Source organism: Panicum hallii, chromosome 7 (genome assembly GCF_002211085.1).
Source record: "Panicum hallii strain FIL2 chromosome 7, PHallii_v3.1, whole genome shotgun sequence".
NCBI lineage: Eukaryota > Viridiplantae > Streptophyta > Magnoliopsida > Poales > Poaceae > Panicum > Panicum hallii.
Window position 1 is genome coordinate 18,503,280 of NC_038048.1, and position 23,093 is coordinate 18,526,372.

General features: G+C 48.8%; 1 protein-coding gene across 1 annotated transcript; it reads left to right on the forward strand.

Moving 5' to 3' along the window:
* Positions 1 to 1,274: 1,274 nt before the first annotated feature.
* LOC112900514 (probable protein phosphatase 2C 37) lies at positions 1,275 to 3,815 on the forward strand. Its single transcript, XM_025969372.1, has 4 exons — positions 1,275 to 1,373; positions 1,960 to 2,379; positions 3,146 to 3,245; positions 3,490 to 3,815. Exons 1-4 carry the CDS (start codon positions 1,275 to 1,277, stop codon positions 3,813 to 3,815), a joined length of 945 nt encoding a protein of 314 aa, XP_025825157.1.
* Positions 3,816 to 23,093: the final 19,278 nt, after the last annotated feature.

Below are 23,093 nucleotides of genomic sequence, written 5' to 3' on the forward strand. Positions count from 1 at the left end.
CTCCTAGGGACTCAGCGTGGCTAGCCCGAGACCGTGCGTGACGTGTGCCGGCGAGGAGCGGCACTGGTTGCCGGTGAGCAGCGGGGTCGGGGTTCCGGCTCGGGTTTGAGCCAAGCCTGGCACAGCATGGCACCAGCACGACCCCATGACTCTACTGAGGGTCTTAGCACGGCGCAAGGTACAGGAGGGGGCGGTCGGTGGGAAGGGTCTTACCCGCGGCGGTGAGGGGAGGTCGGCGCTCGTGGAAGGAGGTCTTGGGCGGTGTTGCAGGGCTCCGGGTGCCTCGGTCGACGGCGCACACGGGCGGTGAAGGTCGCGCTGAGGTTATAGGGCCCGAAGCGGTGACAGCAAGGACGAATTGCGGTGGCGGCGCAAGGGCAGCAACGACGGCAGCGGCCCAAATTCGAGCGGCTGACAGGCGGTGCGGGGCTCGGGTGCGCTGGGGATTTTGGCGGCGGCTTAGGGCGGCCCGAGAGCGCAGCTACGGATAAGAAAGGGGAGGGCCGGCAGTCTCGGTGTGCGGGCCACCGATCCAACGGGTGCCGCGCATCCCGCGGGCGGTTGCCGCTCGAGCCTCATCCGAGCTCGGGTAGCTTCCAGATGCGTCTAGACGGGGCGCGGTGCGGAGGAGTGGGTCCAGGGGACAGCGGGGCGGGGCCACGCCCAGGGACGGGTGGCCGGGCCGGCGGGGAGAGAACAGGGGAGAGGTGCGAGGGAGAAGAAGCGCCTGACCGGTGGGACCGGCCTGGCAGAGGGAGAAAGGAGGGAGAGCGGCCGTGGGCGGCTGCGCACGTGAGGGGGAGGGCTGGGCCGTGGAAGAAAAGAGAGAGAGAGGAGAGAGAGGCGCGGGGCTGGGGGAAACGGGCCGGGGCTCGGCCCACGCGGGAGTGAGGAGAGAAGAGAGAGACCCGAGGGAGGAAATGGGCCAGGGGAAGAGAGAGCCCGTGAGGGAGAGAGGGAGAGGGGGAGTGGGCTGGGCTGAGAGGGTTTGGGCTGGTTTCTTTCCCTATTCTTTTCCTTTTCTTTTCTATACTCAAACATTCAAACAAAACTATTTGAATTCAAATACAAATTGAATTCAAACCTATAAACTCAACACAAATAAAATAATGCTGCAGCATGAATGCACAAACAATTTAATCTTATGATAAATTTTATTTTCTTGTGTTATAAATTGCTTTAAATGCGAGGTAAATTAGGAAAAACTCTGGAAATTTTATTTAAGCCCAAATAAATTTATTAGAATTAGGGAAAATTACATTAGGGTGTTACACATGGAGGATACGGTCTCGCTCCGCCTAGGCTTCCACACCTGGACCGACGGCTCGCCCATGCACATCTTCGCCATCTTCGACGGCCACGGCGGCTCCTTTGTGCGTATACGCATCACTTGCGGTTACTTGCCATCGTATATATCCTCCTGATCGTATCATCTAATCTCATCTCGTCGAACCCAAGTTAATCCGAACATTTCATGTGCTTGATTACTCTCCCAGTTAGATCCGACGAATCAAGATCTACCTACCTTTACCACTACTCGCCAGCAAACAAACACTTTTAAGTTTTGCCTAATTACTCAAGATGACATTTTTTGGCACCATCTGAACATACATTAAGTAACATTCACCTTTTTACTACAGTATACCCTTCGTACTGCTACTGTAATTCCCCCACTAGCTTCTAGAGGTCAATTTTCATATTTACTGCAATACCAATGCAAAACAAGAGAGAAAAGTAGAAGCAGCTAGCTAGCAGCCATGAAACGAGCGAGAAAACCTGCAACAACTACCGGTACCAAGTGTCTACTTTCAATTATTCTAGCACATTCCAAATTCGGCATGGACCCACGTTTCCCTCGTTTGCAATTGCTTATTCTTCCCTGCCACTAACATATAGTATGCGTGACTGTTTGTGCTCGTTTCAGCCATGAAAATTGAAAAGAGATGGAATTGCATGCAGGTGTCGGCGCTGTGCCGGGACCGGATGCACGAGCTCATGCCGGAGGAGCTCATGCGGGAGGGAGCGTCCTTCCTGGTGCGCCGGGAGCACGCGACAGCGGGCGTCGGGACAAGCGCGGCCGCAAGCGGCGGCGCCAGCTGGGTGGAGCAGGCGGAGGAGGAGCGCGCGTGGCGTGCGGCGCTGGGGCGCGCCTTCCGCCGCGTCGACGCGCTGGCGGTCCTGCCGTGCGGGTGCGGCCGCGCCGCCCTCCCGCGGTGCAGCTGCCCGCTGTCGATCAACACCGGCTTCGTCGGATCCACCGCCGTGGTGGCGCTGCTGGTCCGCTGCCTCCTCCTCGTCGCCAACTGCGGCGACTCCCGCGCCGTGCTCTGCCGCGGGCCCGCCGGCACCCCGCCCGTCCCACTCTCAGACGACCACAAGGTGCGTATATATATACGTGATCGCCGGCTTTGACTCGGAGATCGTCCCTGTGCGGTGGTCAGAGTAAGTCTGTCTCGGCGGCGTTGACCGTTGACGTGTGTCCGTGGGGCGATGAGTTGTCGCCGCGCGTCCAGACGATCCGGTCGCGGTCAACCAATGGCAGGGCTGGGCGGCGCTGGGCTTGCAGCTTGCCGACGTTACCGTGCTCACGTCAGCACCAACTCTTGGGATGGGGTCCATGGAGGCGCTGGAATCTCGACCAGCGGTATCAAAGCAGGCTACCCAGTGGGGCCCTCCAGGAGAGGAGGGATGGTGGGCCACCTGTCTTACCACCTGGAGTCGAGAGAGAATAGAATTGCTTGAAAAGAGAGCCTTAAAACTATCTTAGTATTCCCTCTATTTCAAATTATAATTTATTTTAACAAACGAATTATGATTTACGGAGGTAGTAGTGGCTATTGTCCAGAAAAAAAATTGTAAAAAACAGCTGCGCCATAGAAAAAGCTTAGGGTGAAGCGCCAACATTGGTGCTCCTTAGAAAAAAAATAAAGCAAGTAGGGTTTCGTTGGTTCATTAATTGCTACACTATCTGTATGTAATACCATCTAATCGCATTGCTTCCAGTAATCACCACTACTGCTAATTGCCTGTAATAATGTTTTTACCATTGATTCATAAGCTGACTACTATTTGTGCTATCTTTGCATTTGGAGGACTGGTGGTAGCTGCTGCTAACTGTACTCCAAACTTTGTGCTGCCAACCCAGCCGGACGAGCTAGCGCGGATCCAGGCGATGGGCGGCCTGGTGGTGCTAAACTGCGACACTCCGCGCGTGCGTGGGATACTCGCCATGTCGCGCGCACTAGGTATGCAGCGTTTCAGCGTTCTGTTCCTGTTTATCACACACACATACACACACAGTGACACAGCACGCACATGTACACACACCACACACAAAGTTGACTTGTGCCTATATCAGATGATTACTACTTCTATTGCTGATTATTTAGTCTAGACTAAATAATCAGCAATTGATCTAGTGTTTTATCATAAATTATGAAGTATCATCTAGTTCTTGTTTGATTTGACTTGGCAAATGGTGTTGTGTAGGAGACTGGCTGCTCAAACCTGAGGTGATCTCTGAGCCGGAGATCACCATAACCGAGCGGACGGCGGATGACCAGTGCCTCATCCTGGCAAGCGACGGGATGTGGGATGTGATCTCGAACGAGACCGCCTGCCACGTCGCCCGCCAGTGCCTGGAATATGGTAACCCATCGCCTCCTGCTGGCCCTTCCGCCGCCGCCGCCGCCGCCGTAGGCCATGAGGTGGAGCCACGTTGCTCTAGCGCCGCCATGGTCCTGGCCAGGCTCGCGATCGCTAGGAGGAGCGCCGATAATACTAGCGTTGTCGTTGTTGACCTGAAGCAGAGGTGATGTGCTTCAGTTCGAGGAGTCAGTTTCTGGTTATGCAGTGGATCGATCTGAGGAGTGAACTGATACTGTTAAGTCATGGTAGTCTAGACTTGCATTTTCTTGGTTCTTTATTTCGATTGGAGATTCTAGATATGTGTCTTTACATATTTAGAGACAAAGCAAGCGTGTGGAAGATTGCGACCCATAGAGAGGTAAAGAAATTGAGGAAAAAGTAAACAATGAAAAATAGAGAGCAACTGTAAATAGTTTTATGCGATACTTTTGTGCATTTATGTGTTTGAGGGAATTTTCCTAGAAAATAGAGGTTGCAACACACACACACACACACAAAAAAAAGACACCACACACTAACACTAACACTAGTTTGTTTTGCCTTAGCTTCCTTTTAGATCTCGCATATGGACTGAAACCCGTTTGTAGCAAAGCACATATATATGTCTCATTGTAAGACGTGTCCCTTGTTGTTAAACTATGATTTTGTTCCCAGCAATGTTGGGAGAATAAAACTACAGGAGTAAGCTAACGTTTCAAGGATGATTTCATTTGTCACTTTGCATCTTTTAAGAGATCGAAAGGGAAAATTATTCCTTTGCATCTTGCAATCTTCCTCCACCAATTAAGAACTGCCGGGTGTTGAAGAATCGAACTATAGTAAACATCATTCTACTAAAGCTGTTCCCTTTAATCTCTATGACAAAAATAAAGGTGTGGGGTTTCGTGTCAGCGAGATGTGAGTATGACAATTAAGACATGCCTTTTGACCAATGAAATTGTTTTTGCATGCTCATTATTATTTTGTATTGGTCCATAGACAATATACTAACCACAAAATATAATGACTTTAAGGAATAAGGCAGCTCCTGATGAGCTTCAGATGCATGTGATTACTTGCACTATAAAAAATGATTTGTAGGAATATTCTATTTTTTTCTAGAGGCGGGTTAAAAGGTAACCCGCTGCTACAAATGGAGCATGGTTACTGTAGCATACGACCCACCCCTAGAAAAGTATTTTTAGAGGCGGATGGCGCCATCGCTCGCCCCTACAAATGGGCATCATTTTCAGGAGCAGGTGATGGCATCACCTGCACCTAAAAATGGTATTTCTAAGGGCGGGTGATGGCGTCTCTGGTCCTAAAAAATGCATTTTTATGGTGGGTGATGACAAGACCCGCCCCTAAAAATGGTTCCACACAAAAAATTTATAACTTTTTTATTTGATCTCGGATGAAGTCAAACTTTATATTAAAATTGTAGAGAACGAAGAGTCTAAATCTTTGTTGTTGATAACTTTTTATGTAAGATTATTTAGTAGTTCAAAAAATTATTATGAATCTACATATGGCTATGACTATACAATATCTCATACAACTCAAATCATACTTTGAGGTTTCAATAATCTTAACCTTTATATACACTAAAATATACTTGGTATATTTTCTTTGCATGTATAGTTTACAATAACCATAGTGTAGAAGTTTCACTTTTTATTTCTTTTACTATGAATTTTTGGAATAAAATTGAAAAATAGTTTATGAACAGGTGGTGGCATCACCCCCTACAAATCGATTTCTAGGGGCGGATCATAGCGCGGACCCACTCCTACAAATCATTTTCATGGACGGGTGCGTTACCCACCTCTAAAAATTGCGAATTGGTGTTGCGTGCGGCACCCGCCCTTAAAATTATATTTTTACATGCCCCTAAAAGCCCTTTTGTAGTAGCGTTGGAAGCTGTTGAAGTCACCATCACTGACCGCATCCTTTTGTAGTAGTGTTGGAAGCTGTTGAAGTCACCATCGCTGACCGCATGAGTTGTGACATGCCAATTGGCTTAGGAAGAAGATGGCCACACATGTTGCCTGCCCGTATCACTTGACCATTTTAGGGTTTTAACTTTTAGCTATTCCTTAATGGTGATGATTCAGTTATTTTTGTTATCATTCAGACGTGAATAAGAAAACAAACATGGATAAGACGCTATAGCCACGAGTTAAATTTTGTTTGGCTGCAACAACTGCGAGATTGTTCATTGGATCGGCGGTGTGAACCCTTGCTCGTAGCTGCCATTAGTTGACCTTGGTAGGTCATTATGTTAATTTCATCAGATATCTATTGTGCATTCAGGTTCTATCGCCATATGTGAGTTCGAGGTGTCAGCCGTGGGCAAGTTCAATGGTTTTGAGAATTTCATTCAGCATCGTAAGTGCGAGTGTAATTCTTCAGATCCTTGCATTGGAGTGCTCTTGTACTTCCATTTTTTCCCCTTAGAGTTAGTTTAGAGAGATTGGGCGACTATGAAGTCAAATTGTAATACCAGGATTTGGTATTTTTCAAATCTAAAAGTAACCGCTGCCAACACGTAGAAAAACTCGTTGGTTAATAAATGTGTGTCGCATGGCGCGCGCACACATCTCTCTCTCCCTCTCTCTCTCTGTGACATTTCAGGTTTTTCCTGGAGTGATATTTGTGCAAAAATCTAAGTTTTTAGAAAACTTTTTGTGCAAGTGCTTAGTAGTAGAATCAATTTATGGTTAACTTCTCCTTTCTATCAAATCCCTAGTAATTCAAAGCTCAATCTGAAGTAAGGATCATCGTACGTCTGATTACGATTTGTACTGGTCTAGATAACCCGCAACAGCAGTCAGCCGCTGAAGATCAAAGATCTACGGGTCCCCTCTTCAGGTCGTATTCTGGTGACTCCTCCCGAGTGGCAACATGCCATCCCGACTGAACTCATAGATGATCCAATGCTGTCATCGGCAACCTTGATGGAGTTCCAGACTACTATCAAAGAATTGTACAAATTTTCCACGGCAAATGATCTGTACTGATTAAATCTGACTTTGTCGACTAGTATACAAGTTGTCCGAGTACTTTTTTCCTGTCATCTAGACCTTAGCCAATCATCCAGGATTAAGTCAGACAAGCTCAGAGCAATGGAATATGGAGCTCACCAATTGCAGGAGAAAGACCGTCGAATTGGTCAGCTTTTGTCGAAGTAGTCGTTAGCGATGCAGATTTATCGAAGTAGTCGTAGCTGGTGGCGGCAGCGCGTCGGCGCTAGCTGAAGTCAAGCCGCATCGTCAGGGTCGGCAGCCATGGCGCATCATCATTGTGGCACGGGCTGAATTTGAGTCGATCACGAATAGGAGCCGGGTTTGATCTAGACTCGTCCACACGGTTTCTGACTAGATTGGAAAATCAAATTCCGCAGAGATCATCGGCGAAGCCGTCAATGTCGCAGCAGGATGCTGGAGCAGATGCAGTCCGCTCCCTGGTTTCAGCGAGATGGCTGTTGAAGCCACCACCATCGTCGGCAATGTAGAGCCAGGAGCCGAAGGTGAATGCCGTGCCCTCATCAAGCACAGCGCTGGTGAAATTGAACGATGCCATCGAGTTCTCCGGTGGATGCTCGATGAACACCCCTACCTAGCACGCTAGCTGTTCGGTGTTTTACCATCACGCCCATCGAGGGATACCCTCGAGGTGGTGAGTTTTTAGGTAGGGCGTTGCCAATATCAGGAACTCGAAGGTGCAAGGAACATAAAGTTTAGACAGGTTCGGGCCGCCGGGAGCGTAATACCCTACGTCCTGTAGTTTGTATTGCCTTAGGTGGTGATCTGGTAATCTCCTGTTTGGAGGGGGTCCCTGTCCGTCCTTATATAGTCTGGGGGGATAGGGTTACATGGAAGTCCTTGTTGGATACAAGCCCTAGAATCCTACCCGAGTACTTTTCTGGTAGTTTCCGACTGCATCGGACTAGTTTTACTACTGTATGAGTAGTTCTACTACGCTATGAGTAGTTACAACTGATGTAGGGCGTGGGCCATATCCCACCCCTTATCCTATAAGATGTAGGCTATGTGCGCAGTCCCGTGGATCCGGATCTGACACTTTGGACGTTGTTCTTACCCACACATGCCTCGCCTCTACCTCCCACCGCTCGCGTCAGCACCGCGTCGCCCCCGCTTCACGACAAGGGAGCGCAACCACCTCGCCCCCCTTTCCACCTCACCCTTGACCCCTTGCGCGCCTCCAACCCTAGCGGCAAGGCCTCGGATCCCGCCTTGCGTCCGTGGCGCGAACACTGAGGATCCCTGCCGTCTCTTGCGTTCGGGCCCGACCAAACCCTAGCGGCTGCCCCTATGAGACCCCAATCGACTAGCGCCGCAACCCTAGCTTCCTCCTCGGGTTTTCCCCATTCCAATCGAGAGCCGCCGCCACCGCACCTAAAGGAAGGAGAAGAGGAGGAGCAGCAGAGGAGAAAGGAGGAGGGGGGACGCCGCCATCGATGCTACCCCGAGCCTGTGCCCGTACATCTATGCCGCTATCACCGCGCGTCCTGCACGGCCTCGCCCGGCTTGCACTAACTCGCCACGGCCTCGCCTTCTTCTTGCTCGAGCCGCCCGATAGGCCGTCATCTCTATCCCGACCTTCCCTTGCTATCCACATGCCTTGTGCCATCGATGACCCCTCTGAAGCCAAGCTGTAGGACCCTGTCCCTTCTTGTTCATCTGGAGGGGCCTTACCGCACCGCCACCGCTGCTTTGCAGCCCACCGTCGTGCACCCCTCACCGCCGTGCTGTTGCCACAGGCCCGGAGTACTAGCGCCCCGTGAGCATCGTCTGGCTATGCCATGGCCCTGGGATCCCAGGTGCCCGTGAGCATGCGTCTAAACCTTGCCCTATCTTGCTCGACGCGGCTCTAGAATAACCGAGCGCCGCGAGCACCCATGTGTACACCACACCCCGGCCAAAAAGCCCTACCTTTTCCTTACCTGGACCGAGATCGAGCCTTGCCACCGGCCACCGCAGCTCCACCTGGCTAGATGCCTACACGTGCTGGGAAAGCATGTCGTGGCATTGGAAGGCCAAGGACCCACGTGCCCAAAGCCGCCGCCGTCCAGCTGCCCCTGCCATGCCTTGCCATCACCCTACCTGACCGCGGCCATGACGTCGCGCATGGCACCCGCAGGTGCCACTACGGCAATTTGCCGAACACCTCGCGTGCATTCGCCATGCAGACACACCCGCCACTATGACACTTTGCCGAGCACCAGAGACGTACGCCATTCACCGCCAAGGACTGCTTGTCTAGCTTGAGCGCATTCTGAAATAGCCGGTATCGACTAGAGCCACGTGAAGTTTTCCACTCAGGAGGATGATGTCCGCCCGCACTATGTCGTCAGCACCGTTAAATTGGTATTCATGCCCAATCTCGCTATCCCAGATTTTCTAGGAGAGATAGTCACCAGTACGACCATCTGGCTCCCCACAGCCATCCACTTTGCAGCCAAGGAAATGATTAAGAAGATCCTTGCCAGATTTTGGGACACCAAGTTCAAGAACTCCATCTTCAGGTTGATTCCCCTATCCGAACTCGACACTAAGGATGAAGGGACCGCTCACGCAACAATAGCCAGAGCCCCGTACTGTGAGAAGGGAGAGAACCAGTGCCTGGTTCACGCCACCAGAGCCTACTTGTACAAAACAGACCGTCTACTCATGGACATGGAGTGGGAAAACAATATCATGCATGAGGGATTCACCGCAAGCACTCAGTGCAACCAGATTCTAGAGAGTGAGGTCCAGAGAAGGTCCTGGAACTACACCAACGCATACGAGATGGAACCTCGTGCCAGTATGTCCTAGATCACGCTAGAGCAGGAGCTCAACAAGGAGACCACCGAGAGGATCGCCGTGGAGAGCAAGCTTGCCCAAGCGGAGGTAGAGATTGCCAAGCTCAAGGCACACCAAGCCGAGATAGAGAAAGAGCACCTTGCAGCCATGGACAAGATAAAGGACATGCTGCGCGATAGGGAAGCCGAGTGCCACTAGCTCCAGTGTCAAGTTGCCGAACAGCAGGAATACATGTCCCTTCATGGCTACCTCAAGACTTGCGCTGAGAGCAGGGAGCACATCCTATAGATGAGGTTGGATGCAAAAAAGTGGAACTTGCCAGCTTGACCCAAACCATAGTATGCCACTGTGATAGGGCTGACCGCACCCTAAAGACATGGATGAAAGCAGACTCGATCTGAGTGGATGAGATCTTTGAGCTGCTGAACCAGATACCAGAGGAGTGCTAGTTTGCCATGAGGAAAGAGAACTTCGAGTTGATACATAAGAGCTTCGTCCAAAGGAGTGAGCACCTGAGGACATGCCACCCGCAGTTGAGACTAAAGAGGTATTAGAGGCCCACGCTGCCATTGATAGATTGTACCAGGTAGGCTACCCAGAGGAACGCAAAGGAGTACCAGCATACGAGAAGCCTCGCCACGCTATGGACTAGAGCACGTGATGGAGACCCACGAATAAAAGTAGGTTGTAAAATTGCAAGTCCACCGATGACCCATTGTGGCAAGTGTTCATGAGTCGAGTTGTAAGCCGATGACCCATTTCGGCAAGAGTCTTCATAAGTCATGTGTTGAGCCGATGACCCATTCTGGCTGAATAGTATTGAGTTGTGTCTGTTTGCCAATGTCACATACCAGCAGTAGTGCCAGGAGTTGAGTTCTTGTTGCTGTGATAGAGTTACCCCTCTTTTGTAAGCTTTCACGATGTATCTTTAGATGCGTTAGTAGTGTGTTATCTGCAAGGTTTAGTTGTAACCTCGAGATAACTTGGGTTTTTGACTTGAATTGCTGAATGATTGGTTGGATCTTATGCATCTCCTATGGCTTTTTACTTGCTTTTTCCTATTGAGTGAACTTGTGTTGAGTGTTTGCTATAAACCCTTCCTTAAGGTGAGTGATGTTACTAGCTAGCTGACCAACACTATATGGTGTAGAGCACTCTTTCCCATGAGTATGGAGAAACAAGCGCCAACAGCCGAAGAAGGAGTAAAAGTACAAGCAGAGAGGCTCATGACTAAAGGATACAACCCCTTCCACCAACCGCACCCTGGCCCAATACATAGGCCTATTAGTGAAGCGAGCAACATGACGGGACACCGTGTTCCACCGGCCCCTAGCCAGAACAACAAGGAGTTCCACGGAAGTGACTACAAAAATTATAAGATCAAGCTATCAGACCCAGGCCCACAGGACTACGCACATGGCTTATATCTTACAGGATAAGAGTTGGGACATGGTCCACGTCCTACACCAGTTGTAACTACTCATAGCATAGTAAAACTACTTATACAGTAGTAAAACTAGTTGGAATAGAAGGAAACTACCCAAAAACCACTTGGGTAGAACTACTAACCTTGTATCTGACTAGGACTCCATGTAACCCTGTCCCCCAAAACTATATAAGGGGGGCAAGGATCCCCTCCAAACAACAGATCACCCGATCACCACCTAAGGCAATACAAACTACACAGGACGTAGGGTATTATGCTCTCGGTGGCCCGAACCTGTCTAAACTTTGTGTTCCTTGCACCTTCGAGTTCCTGATCTCGGTGACACCCTACCTACAAACTCACCACCTCGGGGATATCCCTCAGTGGGCGTGGCGGTAAAATACTGACAGCTGGCGCACCAGGTAGGGGTGTTCATCGAGCATCCACCGGAGACTCGATGGCATCTTTCAACTTCACCAGCACCGTGCCCGATGAGGGCACAACTTTCATCTTCGGCTCCTGGATCTGTGACGCCAATGGCTCGGGTGGCTTCAATAGCCACCTAGCCGACTCTAGGAAGCTGGAGGCCTTTGCAGCAACTCGATGCAGCAACCTCGGCAAGTTCATCGACAACCTCAACAAGTTGCCGCTCCCAGATCTTGCCGGGGAGATTGAGATGATGTCCGTTTTTGATGCGACTTGAACTCGCGCCGCACCAGGACTACTCGGATCGGATTCAAACTGATCTGAGGAGGCTACACAATCTAAGTCCCTCTCCGACTTGGAGGAGGACTTAGATCTTCTACTCAAGCTCGAGAACATGGAAGCCACCGCCTATCGTGCGGCCCCCATTTTCAACAACTACTCGAACTCGGACGCAAAGTATTCATTGACTAGTACCACACCTTCAAGTCAGACCCGAGAAGGACTCGAGGATGAGGGAGCCACCACTTGTTGGGAGGCCCCTGGTCTCGACAACCACTCGCAACCTGATTGACCACCTCAAATCCTTTTCGGGTAGTCATCTGGATTTGACCATAACATCTACGCCGCAAGGCTGGTTTGTGTACTAGAAGGGCTTATAGCCCTCTGAACTACTCGAATACGACTCCCGCCTTGTGGTCTTCACGTAGGAACTACCTTTTCAGGAAGACAAAGGTATCGCAGATTGCATTACTCTAGCAGAATCCACCCTTCGGCGTACCAACCCCAGAGAGCTGGAAGATTTCGACTACTCCGCTCAACTTCAGCTCACGTCACAACATCGACACGCTGCAGTGACGACCTCGACTACTTAGCTCGTGTTGCTGTTATGACTGCTTCGACAAATCAGCAGCGCTAATGACTACTTCAACAACTCCTCTCGACTAGAAACTAGTCGGAGACGAGTCTTGAACTACTCGGCGACTAACTCTGCACAGCCAACAACTAGTTGGAATCAGCTTTGACTAGTCGGCTTCGTCGACAAATCGCCCACAAATCAAAACTACGCATCATCGCCTACTTTTTGCGCAACACACATTCTCTCCATCGGCAAACTTGAGACCCCCATGCCATGTGCAGTTTGGCTTGAGGCAGTTGAACCCAGGATCCTCCTCATGTTGTAAGAGGATTTGGATCGTCTATTACCACTCGGAGAAGGAGAAGCAACCAGACGTCAGGGGCCTACTACTTCCGACAACTACTCGGATTCAGCTGCTCATATGACACCTATAATAAGTAACCTCCGGGGTCTGGTAAGGGGATCAGATTGGTGGGTAGGTTTGAGCATGGGAAGGGCATAAAACCCTCTAGGTTTCTCAAATTAGGTCCACCACGATCCATTACCACACCCAGCGAACTCCTATTTCAATAAGGCAGACCTCTCCCTCCTTTCGATGACGAAGATGAGGACCAGGTGGCGTGGAGTGCCAAAAGCTTCGCACCGAATCGAGAAGATTTCATGATTCACGCCAGCGAGGACTATGAAGGCTTAGAGCGAGTCTAGCTAGATGACTACGACGACTACCTCCTTGACCCACTCGATGAAGATGTGGACGTAACAATGGGTGTTGAATTCCCAGACAACATCAAGGTACAAGACGCAGATGACATCCAGAAGGAACACCGTAGGCTCATCAATGTGAAGTGCACCAAACGCAGGCACTGCGCGGTCGAGACGAACCAGCAAGGGAGCGGGAACATCTACGACTCCACCACGGGCGACCTCCGCACTATCATCAACGCTGGCCGGGACGCCCGCAATGTCATCATTTCCAGGCAGCAGGAGCGCGAAGAAGTGGAAGCCTACAGCCCCACCCACTATCAACTCCCTCTTAGGGAACAATCAACTTGTAGAAAGAAGACTCTCAATTTGAAGGAATGATTCGAGGAAGCCCTCCACGGGCGATGCCCGTGGCACCAGAAGAGCAAGCATTTCGCGTTTGAATGTCAAACTCTACAAAGGGCCCTAGGAGCTCCGCCACACAACAAAGACTGCGAGGAAAGGCGAGAGGACTACCTGAATAATGTTATTCATAAATTAAGTATCTGATTGAAGGAGGTTTTCTGAGGGTCTTTTAGGTGTTTTGTTTGTTTAAACCATTGTTTTGGGAATATATCTCGAAACAAGGGGTTCAGTACACCTAAAAGCACCCCTTTTTACCACTTAGTCAGGGTCGCCATTTATATTTATTATTCGGGTTAATTATGACTTCATCGCTATACTACTCTGAGACGTGCCCAATGAAAGTCCAGCCTAATTAGTGCAAACTTTTTCAGGCTGATCTCTTGTCACCTATTCCTCATGTCATAATCCTTTTTTACCAGCGCTCGAGGTCTAAGGATAGGGCCAGTGGGGATGGGCTCGGGAACAAAGAAAATGATTCAATTTCTTCAAGGCTAAACTTAGGGAACCCATCCACAGCCGAGCCATGCGACTGCCAAAGGTGGTCACCTCATTTGCAATGACTAGTGGAACCCGTTAATTAGCCAAATAAAGCACCTACATGATTATCTATCAAATACTACCAGTAACACTTAAATTACTATTTCCCGACTAGTTTTCTATGTTACTGAAGGGGCCTTGATCCCAAACATTCAGTAACACTCCATTTACTAGTTTCCCACTAGTATTACGTGTAGTTTACTGAAGGGGCCTTGCTCCTGTATGACCTCGCCAATGGTCTGGGCGGGAATCAATTGTTCGAGCAGAAGCACCCGTAGCACCCGCCATGGATATCAACCGTGCAATCGACGACTCGATCGACTACCTAGAACCCCTCGAACCGAGTCTGCCTCGGTCGGAGGTCCTGTACCACAAGTCCTTCTTTGAGTCAGAGGAGGATTTGGATCATCTACCACAAGTCGGAGGAGGATTTGGATCATCTACCATAAGTCGGAGGAGGATTTGGATCGTCTACCACAAGTCGAAGGAGGATTTGGATTGTCTACCACAAGTCAGAGGAGGACTAGCCACCGTCTAGCAAAGGGCTCCCGTCTTTGCTGACCATATGGACTTCATCAATGATGCACCACCCTTATCAAACGGCCACCAGGGCTTGAGGGTGCCTCCAACTTGGTCGAGCAGGCCCAGGCATCGGAAGGGCACGGAGTCCTCCAAGCTACCCGGCTCAGCCCACCTTTCTGCGCCTCCAACTTGGTCGGGCGGGCCCGGGCATGGGAAGGGCATGGAGTTCTCCAAGCTACCTGTCTCAACCCGGGCATCGGAAGGGCACGGAGTCCTCCAAGCTACCTAGCTCAGCCCACCTTTCTGCGCTTTCAACTTCGTTGGGCGGGCTCGGGCATCAAAAGAAAATGGAGTTCTCCAAGCTACCCGACCCCATCCCACTTTTCTACGCCATCAACCCTGACAACCTGATGGGCCTAGAACCATTCTAGGAAGGGAGGACCCTCGATTCCTCCTACGAAGAAGAGGGATGGATTGCCAAAAGCTCCTCGCTGGATCATGAGGTCTTTATGGTTTTCATTGAAGAAATCCCATTCATGGAGGTGGACACATCAAATCACGTCCAACTCGATGACTACTTCACCCTCGCGAGGGCACTCGGCGACCCGCCGACGACTACTTTGACTACACAACTAGTCGAGAGCGAGACTCACTCCATCAGTTACTAGTTGGAATTGACTCCCACGCTAAACTTAGGGAACCCTGTCACAGCCGAGCCATGCGACTGCCAAAAGTGGTCACTTTGTTTGGCAATGACTAGTGGAACCCATTAATTAGTCAAATAAAGCACCTACATGATTATCTATCAAACACTTCCAGTGACGCTCCGATTACTAGCCCACGACTAGTTTTCTATGTTACTGAAGGGGCCTTGCTCCCAAACTCCCAGTAACGCTCAGATTACTAGTTCCCGACTAGTTTTCTATGTTACTAAAGGGGCCTTGACCCCAAACTTTCAGTAACACTCCTTTTATTAATTTCTGACTAGTATTACGCGTAGTTTACAGAAGAGGCCTTGCTCCAGTACAACCTCACCAAACAGCCTTGGCGCAAATCAATCTTTTTGACCAAAAGCAGCTTGACGCACCCGTACCACCCGCACAGATGTCAACTGTGCAATCGACGACTTGATCGACAACCTGGAACCCCTCGAACCGAATCCGCCTGAGTCCGAGGTCTTGTACCATAAGTTCTTCTCTTAGTCGGAGTCAGATTTGGATCGTCTACCACAAGTCGGAGGAGGATTTGGATTGTCTACCACAAGTCGAAGGAGGATTTGGATCATTTACTACAAATCGGAGGAGGACCAGCCACCATCCATTGAAGGGCTCCCGTATCTGTTGACTACTCGGACTTCATCAACGATACACAACCCTATCAAATGGCCACCAAGGCCCGAGGGCGCCTTAAACTTGGTCGGGCAGTCCCGAGCACCGGAAGGGCACAGAGTCCTCCAAGCTACCCGATTTCTCGCTTTCAACTTGGTCGGGCTGGCCTGGGCACCGGAAGGGCACGGAGTCCTCCAAGCTACCCGGGTCAGCCCACCTTTTTGTGCTTTCAACTTGGTCGGGCAGGCTCGGGCATCGGATGGGCACGGAGTCCTCCAAGCTACCCGGACCAGCCCACTTTTCTGCGCCATCAACCCCGACAACCTGTGGGACCTAGAACCGTTCCAAGAAGGCACGACCCTCGATTACTCGATGACTACTTCACCCTCAGGCACTCGGCGACCCGCCGACGACTACTTCGGCTACACAACTAGTTGGGAGCGGGACTCACTCCACCAGTGACTAGTTGGAATTGATTCCGACTAGTCGGGTCTCATCAACAAACCGTCGCAGATCCGTCAACGAACAATATGGCTTCATCGGCAATTACCCATGAATCCAGATCGATAACTATCGACGCTCGTCTGGTTTCTACGCTCGGGGGCTGGGGGCAATAAGGTGGCTGCCCACGTGAAGACTGAGACCCGATTCAAGGAGGTTTTACAAAGTTCTTTAGGGAACTTATTTAACCATTGTCTTGAGTTTTATCTCGAAACAAGGGGGTTTTTTCCAAATAATTTGTTCAACCACTCAGTCAGGGAATCAATGAATTTAACCGATTCAAGGAGGTTTTATAGAGTTCTTTAGGGAACTTATTTAACCATTATCTTGAGTTTTATTTCAAAACAAGGGGTTTTTTTCCCAAAGAATTTGTTCAACCACTCGGTCAGGGAATCAATGAATTTACCCGATTCATGCAGGTTTTATGAAGATCTTTAGGGAACTTCTTTAACCATTGTCTTGAGTTTTATCTCGAAACAGGCGATTTTCCCCTAAAGAATTCGTTCAACCACTCGGTCAGGGAATCAGTGAATGTACCCAAAACAGGGCTTGTCAGTTTCATCCACATCTCTGTGCCGTACGAGCCGTCTTGGCCCTGTGACAACCTAGGTGTTAATTATAGCAAGCCAATAGGAAAAATGTTGTGTATGTTTTGAATGGTGTGAAATTTGGGCAAGATCATGAAAATAAGGGTATTTATGTAATTTTACAAAAGTACAAGTCCTTTTATGCAAGTAGTTGAATTATAAAAGTAACTTTCAAAGTTACTAAGGGCTAAAATGTAAAAATGCAAGTCATCATGACCAATCATAAATATTTGCAGTTAAGTCCAAAACTACATAAAATTCAACTTACTAAGGACAAAAACTTTATTAAGTTTGAATTGAGTGCAAAGTTGTAAAATAAAGCTATGTACTTTAGTTTTCTGAACTTGAGCCCTAAAGCAAAGTTGTAGGATTTGAAAACTCTACAACTTCTATTTTGGTCATTTCTTCATTAGAGCTTTGGATCAGTGGGAAAATTCAGTTTATAGTGAGGTCCCTGAGATTTTTGAAAATTCTAAAGAGACCCCTCGGACCCTTCCCCTCTTCTTCTTCCTCTGGCGTCCCTCTGCTCCCCTGCTCTATCCTCTGCTCCTCTGCCGCCGGCCGTCAGCGCCGCTCCCCGCTGCGCCAGATCCTCCCCGGCGCCACCTCCTGCTGCCTTCGCCTCCACGCGTCGCCCCCAGCCCGAGCACCGCCCTAGCTCCTCCTCCCTAGCCCTCTCGCGCGCATGCCACGCCGCCCCGCGCCTCTGCCGTCCGCCACCTCGCCGCCGCAGCAGCCGCCCGTGCACGCCCCCTCACCCCCTCTTGTCTGGCTCAAGAGCTTCACCAGCTCCTTCTCTTCCCATTCCACTCTCTCTTTCTCTCCACTTGCCCTGAGCCTCTGAACACTACCGCCGCTCCTTCTTCTTCGCTGGCGAGCCCCTGGTCGCCGCGGAGCTCCCACCTCAAACCCCCCATTGTCCCGGACGACCACCTAGGAAGCTTCACCGCTCCACGCCGAAGCTCTACGACCCCACCTCGACGCCAATCCGTCACCGGAGCCCGGTCGCCGTCGTTCTCCTCATCTCCGGTGAGCTCCTGTCGCCGTCGAACCCCTCCCTCCGCTCCTTCTCTGTTCAATTCAACCGCACCAATAGCTTCCTCTCCTCTTGTTGCAGCTTCTGGATCGGAGCATTGCCCCACTTCCTCGCCAGAACCCTCTCACTGAAGAGTTTCCCTCCGCCGCCGCCTCGGCCACCGTGGGAACCCCACCTCCGGTCATCCCCTCCCCTACCCAAGACCCCCAGAAGGTGCGCCTTGAGCTCCTAATGCTCGCCGACCACTCCTTCTCCACCCCCGATGCCGACCCTCATCGGAATTTGGCCGGCGACATCCCTGCTCTTCTTCCCCGACGAGCCAAGGGCTTATTTGAAAGGATTTGAAAACTTCTAAGGGCCTTCCTGCAAGATTCCAGAGCCCCCCGAATTCAAAAGTTTTGAACTTCAAAAATATGCAGAAATTTGTAGAAATTTCAGAAAAATATCAAATTAGTTGGGTTTGAATCCTTGTGTTAAATAATACAACTATTGTACTATGATCATGAGATGAATATGTGTATTTTGTGTTGTGTTTAAATTAGTAGATAATGGGTACTTTAATTAGATCTTTTGATCCATAGTAGTGCTGAGGCTCAAATTTGAAACATGAAATGTGTGTGCCATAACTAGAGTTGTGTAAAATTTGGAAGCCCAGAACAGCCCTCTAGCTAGGATGTTTAGATAACTTTGCTTTATGTTAATAAAAGTTTCATGATTTAATTCCAGATGCATTTCTTCATGTTTATACCTGAAAATTTCACCTTAGCTTTGTTTTAGTATATATGATCCAAGATAAAAGTTTAGGAGTCACAACCCTAGTGTAACTTCAGTAATGAATTTAAGCTTAGATTTAAAGAAAATTCATGAACAATAGCTCTAGTTCATGAAAAATTATGAAAATATTTTGAGGTGTTGTTCTTGAGTAGTGTAATATGTTCACAAATTCTCAACCTATGATCAGGTGTAGAACAACCAGAATAAATTGAACATGATATAATAATGCTATATTCCTAATTAATCAAAGTAGGTCCATAATTAAATAATAACCTAGGGTTATTACAGATAATTAGCTAGTCAAATAAATAAAGTTATTAAATGTAATTAGTTTAATTGTTTAAGATAACGAAACATGCTATCTCATGTAGTTAGTTAAATGTTTAGGGTAACCAACCGTGTTACTTAATGTAACTAAGTAGTTTAATTAATACCCGATAAATGACTGCCCAATAAAGGAAAATTGTGTTGTTTGCTAGTATGTAATGTTAATTTCGTTGGATTGCAACTTTATCGTGAAATAGAATAGAAGTCTATGCATTTTCTAAACTGCATCATTTACATCATATGTAAACTCGATGCTTCTCGCCGACGGAGACTATCAGATTCTCCCGGAATCCGAAGTGAAAATCTCTGAAGACCCCGGAAACATCATCGGAGATTTAACTGAAGCCCCGAACCAGAGTTCGGAAGAATTTGTACGTCTCTGACCCCAGCCTCGCCAGTGAAGGCAAGACCCAGACATAAACCCACTACTTTATTTACACTGCAATCTATATTATATATATACTTGTACATTAAGTTCTTAGCAGTTGTTTGGAAACCCTAGTTGCATATTCCTAGGAACCGATGTACTGAATAATTGAACCTGATTCCGACTAGTGCTATGTGTGGCAGAACCAACCTGAATTACACTAGCTCAAGTACGCAAGTCCTCTCTCAAGGGCTCCAACGTACTCCAAACGGTGTAACCCCTTGGCCTGTCGAGTAACATCCTGATAAACTACCGAATGCAGGATCAAACAAGGTACCTCGCACGAAGGCGAGTCCAGAGATACAAATACCAACCATTTTTACATCACAGGCATATCAGTATTCAAACATAGTAGTAACAAACCTAACTAGTATGAATTTATACAAAACTGTTAAGTTTTAAGTATCAACAGCGGAAAGTTAAATCGCGATACTCCCAGACGTTGCGCGATGGATGTTGAGCTAAGCCCAAGCTCAACATCATTCGGAGGGACCTGTGTTGGCCGGGGACGGATCCCACTCCACGGTCCAACCATCGGGAAGTGCATAGGGCCATGGTACAGGCAGAGCAGAGTCTTCAGAGGGATTACCAGAATGAAAGGTTACATTGCAAGGCTGAGTATTCTAATACTCAACAAGGCTTACCCGTTTCATGGTATACTTAGCCATGTAACTAAACTATGAAGGCTTGTAATGGTTCTGGGTTTAGTTTTAGCTGAAAAGCATCAAAGAGTAGATCCTTAATTTTCAAATTTTAGCTTTCAGGTTCTAGTTGATTATCCATTCTAGGTAAGCCACTATAGCTATTCAAGCATGGTAGAACTTTTTCAGCAAACATCATCTTTGATCATTATCAGGTTGCTCTTATTACTCTATGTGGCAAAGGGATTAAGCAGTCCCAATCTCCACGAGAAACGGATGATTCTGAATCAAATTTCACAACCTTGCAAGGCAAACCTAACTCACACGCTTGGAACATCCAATGATCATTCCAAAGCAACCGTTTGCCTTTCATTCCGACTCGTGGATCAGAGCCACCACAAGTGACTGTAGGACCATACGCACATCCAATGTGCAGGACGTATGTCTGTAGCACAACTACATGACCATACTCGTGACCGCTATGCAGAACGTACTCCCGCACGTCGGTGCGTGAGAAAAACCAAATTACGAGTGGTGGGGGGTATGTCCACTCCTCGGGCCGATCGGTTACTAGGCTTACCGCTTACCATATTTCACGGCATGTGGCTAGTACTTTTAAATGTTTAACCACCGCTACCACACACTACGACCTTATCAAGTTTTCATCAACATAGACAGGGTTTCTTATCAAGGTCATGAATCATAATCACAACCCCGTCCGTCATCCATATAGTGGTTGCAGAAATGTAAATATTGCAACTCCTATAAAGCTTGCGGGTGACAGGCAATCACTCGACTTCTACTGGTCCTATTAGCTTAGCAACTAGTCAGACTCTGGTTCTAGTATTCAATACATAGGTTCCTAGGAATATGCAATTAAGGTTTCAAAGTAATTCCTGGAAACGTAATGCACAAATAGACATATATAAATAGATATAATTGCAGTGTGGTAAATAAAATAGCGGTTTATGTCCGGGGCTTGCCTTCGCTGGCGGGGCTGGGGGCAGGAGTGTCAAAGTTTTCCGAACTTTGGTTCGGAGCTTCAGTTAGATTTCCGATGATGTTCCTGGGGTCTTCAGAATAGTCTCCTTCTGGTTTCGGGATCAATTCGTAGTCTCCGTCGGCGAGAGTGGTTGAGTCTATATGATATGCAAAGATGTGGTTTAATGGATGCATACACTTTCATTTCACTTCACGATAAAATTGCAATCCAAAGAAACTAACATTACATACTAACAAACAACACAATTTCCCTTTACTGGGCAGTCATTTATCGGGTATTTACTAAACTACCAAGTTTCATTAAGTAACATGTTTGCTTACCCTAAACATTTAAACTAACTATATTAGGTAGCATGTTTGATTATCTTAAACAATCAAACTAATTATACTTAACAATTTTAATCATTTGACTAACTAATTACCTTTAATAACCTTAGGTTATCACTTAATTATGGACTTACTTTGATTAATTAAACAAACCTTAAATTAGGAATATAACATTACTATATCAAGTTCTATTTATTCTGGCTGTTCTACACATGATTATAGGTTGAAAATTTGTGGACATGCCATACTACTCAAAGGAATCATTCTAGTTTATTTTCATAATTTTTCATGAACTAGAACTATTGTTCATGAATTTTCCTTTGAATGTAGCTTAAATTCATTACTAGAGCTAGATTAGGGTGCTGACTCTCAAACTTTTATCTTGGATTATAAATGTTAAAACAAAGCTAAGGTAAAATTTTCAGTTATAAACATAAAGAGGTGCATTTGGAATTAAATCATGAAATTTTTTTACCAATATAAAATAAGGAAAAAGCCCCTACCTGGCGCACCAACTGTCGGTGTTTCGAACTGCCGGCTAGTAAATCTTGTGATTACGCGTCTAGCCCAGATGATGAGCAAGAAAGACACGAGGGTTTATACTGGTTCGGGCTGAATGTGCCTACATCCAGTTCGAGCCGCTTGTGCTCTTGCACTAGATTTGCAGTAGGGGTTACAAACGGGTGAGAGAGGGACTGGGCTCCCAAGTCTCTAGTGGAGTGTACGTGTACGAGTGTGAGTCTGAATGTTTCCGTTCCCTCGGCGGGGGGTGTCCCTTCCCCTTTTATAAGTCAAAGGGAAGGGAGTGGTTAGAGAGAGACAGAGAAAGTGCCAAAAGAGATCACCGGGATCATGCTGCTTCTCCCCTTCGTGTGGGCATAATTGGCACTGTAGATGACGATGGATGTGCTCCCATGCTGTGTCCTGAAGCGACATGCACCGTCCCTCCCAACGGGACGGGCGGCGCGAGTCCGTCTAGCTGTAGGACGGGTGACTTGCGCCCTGCCAAGATGGGTGGCGTGACCCCTCGGCGTGTTTTACGGCTTGACCCCCAGCCCGGCTGTGACGCCCTGAGAATCCACCAAATTAAATCACGCGCTAGAGTGCTTTGTTTAAAAGCTGTTCGTCGCCAAAACCCTAGCCCTAATCCTTTCTGAACGACACCGAACTTGACCGCTGTCCCATCCCGCACCGCTCGGCGGCCGACGACCACGCGCGACCGCTTTTCCGCGATCAGCGCCGGCGCGATTCTTTTCATCTCGCGCAGCACGCGGAGGACGCACGCGCGTGGCCGACCGACCGCGGTCGCCGCCGCGATCGGCGACGACGCGACCCCCCCTTCCCTTTCTTTTCCCTCTTGCTCTCTCCTTTTTCCTTTCCTTTTTTTCTCTCTCCCATTTCTTCTCTCTTCTTTCTTTCCTTTTTCCTCTCTTTCTTTTCTCTCTTTTTCTCTTTTCCCTCCTCTCTTCTCCTCCCTTCTCTTCTCCCCTCCTCTGCTCCTGAGCGCCGCTCAGCCCGCGCCACCCCCCCACCTGCTTGGCTCCCGAGCCACGGCCACCTCTTTCCCCTCGCGCGCACGCACGGCCCACACACGCGCACGCCCAGCGCGTGCATCGCGTGACCGCGCCGTCCGCCGTGCCGCCCGTCGCTCGCCACGCCGGCCGGCCGTGCGCGCTCCGCCCGAGCCACCATGACATCCGCCGCTAGCACTGCTCGCGCACACGCCCACGCACGTCCCTGCTCCCCGCCTTCCCCGTGCACGCGCTGAAACGAACCGGATTCCCGTATCGAGGAATCCGACTCCCTGTATCGTC